This window comes from Pteropus alecto, unplaced genomic scaffold (genome assembly GCF_000325575.1).
Source record: "Pteropus alecto unplaced genomic scaffold, ASM32557v1 scaffold234, whole genome shotgun sequence".
Classification (NCBI taxonomy): Eukaryota; Metazoa; Chordata; class Mammalia; order Chiroptera; family Pteropodidae; genus Pteropus; species Pteropus alecto.
The window spans coordinates 113,314-123,499 of NW_006435780.1; the positions used below are offsets into that span (position 1 = coordinate 113,314).

The following is a 10,186-nucleotide window of genomic DNA, read 5'->3' on the forward strand; positions in this document are numbered from 1 at the left end:
CCACCATGAGTCTTAACAGTCTAGTAGTTCCATACTAGGCTTTTGTGGTTTATATCACTTATTGGCCTGCTCTTTAGTTTCTAGCATGGCTAACTTTGTCCCATTGTCTCTACTCCAGCTAGAGTAACCAGAATGCAGCAGGTTTGATCCACTCACTCCCAGTTAAAACCCTTTATTGCTTCCTGTTTACCTCTAGGTTCTTCTTCATCCTTCCACCACTCCCTGTTCCTGCCAGCCTGGACATTGGAAGTGCCCTATGCATGCCTTCTGGACCTCTATAGGCTGTGCCTTCTCCACTTCCTCCCCTCCATTCAGCTTACTGCTACTCATCCTTCAAAACTCACCCTTCAGGAACAAATCTCTCTCATCTTCTTATGGTGGTATAATTACGTGTCTGTCCTACCCCTAGACTGTGAGCTTGAGAAGCGGTATCATGTGGGGACTAAGAGCATACACTCTGGAGCCCTACTACCTGGTTCAAATCCCAGCTCTGCCACTTCTTAGCTGTATGAGAGTAGCAAACTACTTAACCTCTACACTTCAGTTTTTTCATCTGTAAAGGAAGATAACAACAGTGCATACCTTTCAGGGTTGTTGTGAAGATTAAATGAATTACTACATCTTACATGTAAAGTGCTTAGTGCCTGGTGCATAGTTGCTGTAAAGTAGTATGTTTTTTATCTTTGTGTCTCCAAGCACCCGGGCCACTGCTACAATGGTAGACTTATTAAATGTTGGTTAAATAAATAATTGGAACACATTCTGACTTTCACAATGGCCCCCCAGACGTTAGCAGGGCCCATAATGTATCTTATAGGTAAGAATACAGATTCCAGAAGGATTTAGTGACTCCCCACCTCCATGCCCTGACCCCACAGCCACTTTGTCTCTGGTCTGTGCACTTCAGGGCCCTTTCTGCAGAGGTTCCAGGGTGTCTCCCCTCACCTTTCACATCTCCCTGGAGACGTCGGGCCTGGGCTCGGTGGTTGTAGGCTGAGGCCCTCTCAGACAGCAGGTTGATGGCTTGGCCAAACCCCTCCAAGGCTGTGCTGAGGTCACCAGCCTCTGCTGCTGTCACCCCTGCAGTTCCAGGGCCTTGGACTGGTTCAGCTGTTCTTGAGGGAAAACTTCATCTGTGTCAGGGAGGTAGCCGGGAGGGGACAGGTATGTGGTTGGGAGCAAGAATCAAAGGCCACCTCAGGCTTTGGAAACCTGGCACCTGAGCCAGAACTGACTAGGCTGGGATGTGGGTCACAGCAGTTGTCAGATGCAGTATTTGGGGCAGAGGGAGCTGAGGTCACCAAGGCTGAGAGCTAGCAATGCCTGAGTCCCAGAGGGACCTTGGTTGACTCCCCATTGTCAGGAGAATAAAGCTCAAACTCTTTAGCCTGTAGCTAAAAGACTTGCTCAAGGTCACACAGCCCGTGAGTTGTACAGCTTGGATTTGAACCAGGACTTCCTGGCTCCTTAGCCTATGCTCATTTTGTTCTACTACATTCCCTCCAACAGAAAGACCACATGATATTCCCAGGTCATGAAAATCACTTCTCATGTATCCCTCAGCTTTTCAGCCTGAAGTCTCAGTAAAGCTTAGGTCTTACTCCTTTAGAAACAAAGGGCACCAAAAACTTCTGGTGGGGACATCAGTCTCTGTTCTCCATTAGCACCCGATGGAAAAGCCAAGGAGTGCACTCACTGTGAAAGGATCAGCTCAGTGCTTGGCATGTATGGTATGTAACACTGAATGCTTGCTTAGATTGGAACTATTCAGCTGAGCTGTGCCTTGCTCTGTTCCTGCCCTCCATTCTCTGGGGAGTGATAAACTCTGTTATGACAAAGATGTGAGAGTTTAATATTGCCCTCCTCCTGCTGTAACAGTTAAGCTTGGAGCTTGGGGAGAATTAAGTGGTTAAGTTCAGAGGTGTGAGGGCTGAGGACTGAGACAAACTCTGGCTTTCTCCACTCGGTGTGACTTTGCCAACCTCCTGTCATTGCACTAAGGATCAGCCAGCCTCTCAGCTTCCAGTCTCAATCATCACCCAACAGTCATGGAACAAACAAGGGACCTTGTAAAACCACCTCCCTCTATCACCCCAGGGAGGTCTGCGGACCAGCCAGTGTGGAGAGCTGTACTTCAAGGTCAAATACTTACTTTCATCTACTTGTTCCTTCTCAGCTTCCTCTCCCAGGTCCAACCCAACAACATCTCCAAAAGGGGTGTCAGGGTTGAAGATGGCTTGTAACACTGCCCGATCATTTAGAGTCCCCATGGTGCTCAACTCCAAAATCTGAAAATGTGACTCAGGATGAGAGTGGGAAGAAAAAGGGGTGGAGGTTTAGCCTCACAGCCAGTTGATCTAGAGGGAGGTTCTGTTTGAGGACTGTCCCCCATGAGGAGTGTTCCATTCTTTTGGCTGTAGTATAAACTCAACCTCCCTTTGGCCTGGGGTTAGTGATCCTGGCTTGCAGAACATTTACAGGCATTTCTTAACTGCCTCTCCACCGCACCCCAGGCCTATGAGAAACAGTAAGTAAATCCAATTTTAGCCTTAAGGTGGAATGAAGAGAAGGTGCTTTCAGATTCTCCCTGAAATGCTTTCATTTTATTATATTCATGGATTGGAAGAAAGTCACTAGAAGCCACTACTTTGAACACCTACGGATAAAGGAGGGGGGATATGAAGGTGATAAAGGAACTCTTCCTTTGCCTTCTTGACACCTTCCTCATACCCAGAATTAATTAGGTCCTGAACGAAGTTATTGATGTGTAAGGGAAGAAAATATGGTAAGACAGCCAGGATGCAGTAGCCCCTGAAAGAAGGGAAGGAGGAATGATTCAATGATTCCACCTTAAAATAAAGGACTGTGGAAGGTACTTTCTAATTGAATTACAGGCAGTACTCACCCTCCATTTCTCACCCCAGTGAGTCAAAAGAAAACACCATGTGCAACAATAAACTTGACATGTTCATTAATTGAATTATCACTTAAAAAAATACATAAAAAATAAACATGTTTAAAGATTCCTTTTTTTACAACTATGCACACAATTTTTACATTTAATCTTTTATAAAGAGATTTCAGCATTATTATTTTTTGAACTATTAAAGTATTTTTCTTCATCCCAGTCACAGAGAGTTAACACTGATGGACTTTAGACACATATTTTTCCTTTTTTCCCCTTCTTTTTCTCGAAGCAGAAACTTGGAAGAACACAAGGAAAAAAACCCAAAAGATCTGTTATACATGATAAAGTTGTCAAGAAATGTCTTATTTCTAGAAAAGAAGTTTGTCATCTGTCAAGCTTTTGAAACAATTCAACTACCTGTTTTACTAAAAAGACAAATGTTTAATAAAAGAAACACCACAAGTCTATTTTCTTGGTTGAAAGAACTAGAGTACCCCGGAACAAGATACCAGGAAAGCACAGAACATAATTTTCTCCTAAATGCAGGTGGTAATCCCAACATCATAACCAAAAATAGAGAAACAAGAAGTACAGGTACTGCCTGGCAACATTCATGGACAGAAAAAAATCCAGGGAACACCATTTCTGCATTTCTCACTGATCCTAGAAATGGACTGTTTTATCATTCTTTTATGGGTTGGGTTTCTCCCTATTTGGGAGGATCAGAGGAGTGCCAGACTGACATTTTCCTGCCACTACTAGCAACTGTAACACAATCCTTATCTATAGTGTTCAGAGACTTAAAAGCCATGGACTGAACTAGACTTTGTTACATGGTGCATTTCTATATTAGTTCCTATACAATATTTATTTGGAAAACAAGTTTCAAGTTTTCAGACTGAGACTATTCATGATTCAACACAAAACTATCTACTCCATAACCTTGTGTTGCTTTAAAATGAAGGAAGTGAAACAAAATTACACCCAGCCCTTCGCAATCACCCACTTTTTTTTTAGAAAACAAACAAAAAAAAACAAATAGAAAAAAAAACAAATACAAAAGAGAAACCAAAAAAAAAAAAAAAACGCAACCAAAATTTGAATTCTGCTTTCAAATTCCCAAATCAGACTTAAAAGTTAACATCTTATAAGGTTTTGACCTTTAGTATTGTTTGGTTGAAAGTCAGTCCTTTAGAAAAATACCTCATCAAAAGTTTTTTTTTTGTTGTTTTATTGTTGTATATCTATATTTTATTTTTAAAATTTATTTTATTTGTTTCAAGTATATGGTACATTGGTTAGACATTTATATAGTTTATAAAACGATCCCCCTAACTGTTCTTTCTCTCCTCTGGCTCTCCACCTAGCCAGTACATTAAAGCTTATTGCGTTCCCTATGTCGCCCTCATTCCCATGACTATTAACTCCTAATTTGTACTTTAATCCTTTACCCCATTCTCCCAGCCCTCAACCCGCCTCCCGTCTGTCTGTCACCAGATTGTCCTCTATATTTGTGAGTCTATTTTTGATTAGTTCTTTTTGTTCCTTAGATTCCACATATAAGTGCAATCATATGGTATTTATCTTTCTCTGACTTATTTCATTCACCACAATAACCTCTAGGTCCATCTATGTCATTACAAATGGTAGGATTTCATTTTATTAATGGCTGAGTAATATTCCATTGTATATATGAACCCTAACTTCTTTATCCAGTCGTTTATTGATGAGCATTTAGATTGCTTCCATATCTTAGCTATTGTAAATTGTGATGCCATGAATATAGGAGTGCATAGATCTTTAAGAATTATTTTGGTTTTCTTTGGATAAGTACCCAGTAGTGCAATTACTGGGTTAAAAGATATATCCATTTTAAATTTTTTGAGAAACTTCCAGACTGTTTTCCTGTGGTGTGTACCAATTTGTGGCTGTACCAATTTGCATCCCACCACAGTGTATGAGGGTTCCCTTTTCTCCACATCCTCGCCAACACTTGTTATTCTTTGACTTATTGAGGATAGCGATTCTGACAGATGGTTTTAATTTGCATTTCTCTGATGGTTAGTGACCTTGAGTATCTTTTCATATGTCTGTTAGCCATTTGTCTTTTCTCTTTGGAGAAGTATTTGTTCAGGTCTTCTGTCTATTTATTAATTGGATTTGTTGTTGTTGTTGTTGTTGTTGTTGTTGTTGAGCTGCATGAGTTCTTTATATATTTTGGATATTAACCTCTATCAGATGTATCATTAGCGAATATCTTCTCCCAATCAGTTGGTTGTCCTTTTGTTTTGTTGATGGTTTTCTTTACTTTATGAAAACTTTTTAGTTTGATGCAGTCCCATTTGTTTATTTTTTCTTTTGTTTCCCTTGCCCAAGGAGATATATCTGAAAAGAAATTACTGTTAGCAATATCAGAGTTTACTGACTGTTTTCTTCTAGAAGTTTTATGGTTTGGGGTCTTACATATAAGTCTTTAATCCATTTTGAGTCTATTCTTATCTACGATGTAAGAAGATGGTCCAATTATTTTTTGTTGTTGTTGCTTTGTTTTGTTTTTAGCATGGATCTGTCCAATTTTCCCAACACCATTTATTGAAGAGACTATCTTTACCCCATTGCATATTCTCGCCTCCTTTGTCATATATTAAGTGAGCGTATAGGCATGGGTTTATTTCTGGACTCTCTATTCTGTTCCACTGATCAACGTATATGTTTTTATGCCAGTACCATGCTCTTTTGATTACTGTAGGTTTGTAGTGTAGTTTGACATCAGGTAATGTGATACTTCCAACTTTTTTCTTCCTTCTCAAGATTGCCTTAGCTATTCGGGGTCTTTTATGGTTCCATATAAATTTTAGGATTATTTGTTCTAGATCTCTGAAAAATGCCATTGGTATTTTGATAGGGGTTACATTGAATCTATAGATTGCTTTGGGTAGTATGGCCATTTTAATGATGTTGATTCTTCTTACCCATGAGCATGGTATATGCTTCCATTTATTTTTATCTTCTTCAATTTATATTTTCAGTGAATTATAATTTTCTGAGAATAGGTCTTTTACCTCTTTGGTTAATTTGATTCCCAGGTACTTTATAGTTTTTGAGGCAATTGTAAATGAGATTGTTTTCTTAATTTCTCTTTCTGAAAGTTCATCACTGGTGTATAAAAATGCCACTGACTTCTGAATGTTTATTTTGTAACCTGCTACTTTACTGAATTCATTGGTCAATTTTAAAGTTTTTTGGTGGAGTCTTTAGGGTTTTCTCTATATAGCATCATGTCATCAGCAAATAATGAGAGTTTTACTTCTTCCTTTCCAATTTGGAGACCTTTTATTTCTCTTTTTTGTCTGATTGTGGCTAAGACTTCCAATACAGTATTGAAAAAGAGTGGTGAAAGCAGGCATTCTTGTCTTGTTCCTGATCTTAAGGAAAATGCTTTTAGCCTTTTCCCATTGAGTATGATGTTAGCTGTAGGTTTGTCATGTATGGCCTTTATTAAATTTAGGTATATTTCCTCTATTCCCACTTTGCCGAAAGTTTTTATCATAAATGGATGCTGTATTTTGTCGAACACTTTTTCTGCATCTATTGATGTGATTATATGGTTTTTATCTTTAAATTTGTTAATGTGGTGTATCACACTAATTGATTTGTGGATATTGTACCAACCTTGCATTCCAGGAATAAATCCAAATTGATCATGGTGAATGGTATTTTTAATGTATTACTGAATTCGGTTTGCTAATATTTTGTCAAGGATTTTTGTATCAATGTTTGTAAGAGATATCGGCCTATAGTTTCCTTTTTTTGTAATGTCTTTGGTTTTGGAATCAAGGTAATGGTGGCCTCATAAAAGGAATTAGGGAGCCTTTCCTCTTCTTGAATATTTTGGAATAGTTTGAGAAGAATAGGCGTTAATTCTTCTTTGAATATTTGGTAAACTTCGCCTATGAAGCCATCTGGTCCTGGACTTTTTTTGAGGGGGAGGTTTTTGATTACTGATTGTATTTCATTGGTGGTAATTAGTCAATTCATATTTTCTGTTTATTCTTGATTTAGTCTTGGGAGATTGTATGTTTCTAGGAATGTATCCATTTCTTCCATGTTGTCCAATTTGTTGGCACATAATTCCTCGTAGTATTTTCTTATGATCCTTTGTATTTCTGTGGAGTCTGTAATTATTTCTCCGTTTTCATTTCTGATTTTATCTATTCAAGTTCTCTCTATCTTTTCCTTGGTAAGTCTGATGAAAGGTCTATCAATTTTGTTTATCCTTTCAAAGAACCAACTCTTGGTTTCATTAATCTTTTGTTTTTCTAGACTCTGTTTCATTTATTTCTTCTCTGATCTTTATTAATTACTTCTATTCACTTTGGACTTTTGTTTGTTGTTCTTTTTCTAGTTCTTTTAAGTGTAAGTTTACATTGTTTATTTGAACTTCCTCTTGTTTCTTGAGGTAGGCCTATATTGCAATGAATTTCTCCCTTGGGACTGCTTTTGCTGTGTCCCATAGATTTTGAGTTGTTGTGTTTTCATTTTCATTTGTCTCTAGATATGTTTTTTTTTAATTATTTTTTTTTTATGGTGACATTGGTTAATGAAATCCAATAAGTTTCAGCTGTACACTTTAACAGTAAGGCACATATATATTTACACTGTGAGTTCACCTCCCACAGTTAGATTTCTTTCTGTCACCTCATATTTGACCCCCATTAACCCATCTATCTCCCCTATCCCTCCCACACACTACTCTCCGGTAACCACTAGTCTATAGTCCATGTGTCTCTGTTTGTTTGTCCTGTTTATTTGTTGCTTTTAGGTTTATATCCCACATATAAGTTATATCATATGATTTTCAACTTTTTCTGCCTGGCTTATTTCTTTTAGCATGATTATCTCAAGTTCCATCCATGTTGTCGCAAATGGCAGTATTTCTTCTCTTCTTATGGCTGAGTAATATTCCATTGTATATATGTACCACAGCTTCTTTTTTCCAATCATCTATCATAGGACACTTTGGTTGCTTCCATGTGCTGGCCACTGTGAATAATGCTGCTATGAACATCAGTGTGCAAATATCTTCTTGGATATGGGTTTTCAAGTCTTTGGAGTAAATACCCAGTGGTGAGATTGCCGGATTATATGATAGAGCAATTCTTTGGTTTTTGAGGAACCTCCATACTGTTTTCCATAGTGGCTGTACCAATTTGCAATCGCAATCGCACCAGCAGTGTATGAGGGTTCCCTTTTCTCTGCATCTTCTCCAACACTTGTTATTAATTGTCCTGTTGATTGTAGCTATTCTAACAAGTGTGAGGTGGTATCTCATTGTGGTTTTGATTTGCATTTCCCCAATAGCTAGCTATATTGAGCATCATTTCAAATATTTGTTGGCCATTTGTATGTCTTCTATGGAAAAGTGTATGTTCAGGTCCTCTGCCCATTTTTTGAATGGATCATTTAGTTTTTGTTGTTATTGAGTTGTATGAGTTCTTTGTATATTTTGGTTATTAGACCCTTATCAGAGGTATTGCTCGCAAATAAATTTTCCCATTAGGATGGTTGTCCCTTTACCTTGTTGACAGTTTCTTTTGCTGAGCAGAAGCTTTATAGGTTAATGTAATCCCGTTCATTTATTTTTGCATTTACTTCCCTTGCTTTTGAAGTCAAATTCATAAAATCCTCTTTAAGCCTAAGGTCCTTGAGTTTAGTTCCTATGTTTTCTTTTATGCATTTTATTGTTTCAGGTCTTATATTCAGGTCCTTAAACCATTTTGAGTTAACTATGGTGTGTGGTAATAGACAACAGTCTCGTTTCATTCTTTTGCAGGTGGCTTTCTCATTTTCCGACTACCATTTACTGAAGAGGCTTTCCTTTCTCCACTGTACGTATTTGGCTTTCTTGTTGAAAATTATTTGCCCATATAAATACAGGTTTACACCTGGACTTGCAATTCTGTTCCACTGGTCCATGTGTTTGTTTTGCTGCCAATACCATGCTGTTCCACTGGTCCATGTGTTTGTTTTGCTGCCAATACCATGCTGTTTGGATTACTGTCACTTTATAGTATAATTTGGGCAGAGTGATGCCTCCAGCCTCGTTCTTTTTTCTCAGGATGGCTTTGGCAATCCAGGGTCTCTTGTGCTTCCATACAAATCTGATGATTTTTTTTCTATTTCTTTAAAAAAATGTCAATGAGATTTTTATGGGGATTGCATTAAATCTGTTTAATGCTTTAGGTAATATGGTCATTTTAACTATGTTGATTCTTCCAATCCAAGAACACAGAATAGCTTTCCATTACTTTGTATCTTCTTCGATTTCTTTTAAGAGGATCTTGTAGTTTTCATTATATAGATCCTTCACATGTTTTGTTAGATTTATTCCTAGGCATTTTATTCTTTTTGTTGCGATTGCAAAAGGAATTTTTTTTTTCACTTCTTTTTCTGACATTTCATTATTACAGTATAGGAACGCTATGGATTTTTGAATGTTGACTTTGTATCCAGAGACTTTACTGTATTTGCTTATTGTTTCTAGTAGTGTTCTTTGGAGTCTTTAGGGTTCTCTATAAAGAGAATCATGTCATCTGAAAATAGTGACAGTTTGTCCTATTCATTTCCTATTTGGATGCCTTTTATATCTTTCTCTTGCCTGATTGCACTTGCTGGGATCTCCAATGTTATATTGAATAACAGTGGAGATAGTGGACAGTCTTGCCTTATTCCTGATCTTAGAGGGAAGGTTTTTAGTTTTTCACCATTAAGTATTATGTTGGCTGAGGGTTTGTCATAGATGGCCTTTATTATGTTAAGGTACTTTCCTTCTATCCCAATTTTGTTAAATGGATGCTGTATTTTGTTGAAGGCTTTTTCTGCATCTGTTGATATGATCATATGATTCTTATTTTTTAATTTGTTTATGTGGTGTATCACAATAATCAATTTGCATATGTTGAACCATCTCTGTGCCCCTGGGATGAAGCCCACTTGATCATGGTGTATAATCTTTTTAATATGTTGCTATATTCGGTTCACTAGTATCTTATTTAGAATTTTTGCACCTGTATTCATGAGAGATATTGGTCTGTAGTTTTCTTTTTTTGTGTTATCTTTACCAGGTTTTGGTATCAGTAATATTGGCCTCATAAAATGAGTTGGGAAGTATTGCCTGCTCTTCGATTTTTGGAAAGAGTTTGAGGAGAACAGGTATTAAATCTTCTTTGAATGTTTGGTAGATTTCACTGGCGAAGCCATCTGGACTATCACTTTTGG

General features: G+C 37.6%; 1 protein-coding gene across 1 annotated transcript in view; it reads right to left on the minus strand.

The window, feature by feature from the left end:
* The window catches only part of LOC102881451 (tetratricopeptide repeat protein 36), a 3,811-nt gene extending 1,511 nt beyond the window's left edge, over positions 1–2,300 (minus strand). The window contains 3 exon segments of the mRNA XM_006911462.3: positions 946–1,077; positions 1,080–1,133; positions 2,153–2,300. Coding sequence (XP_006911524.2) covers positions 946–1,077; positions 1,080–1,133; positions 2,153–2,270 — 304 coding nt within the window. The 5' untranslated portion in view covers positions 2,271–2,300.
* Between the last annotated feature and the right edge of the window lie 7,886 nt (positions 2,301–10,186).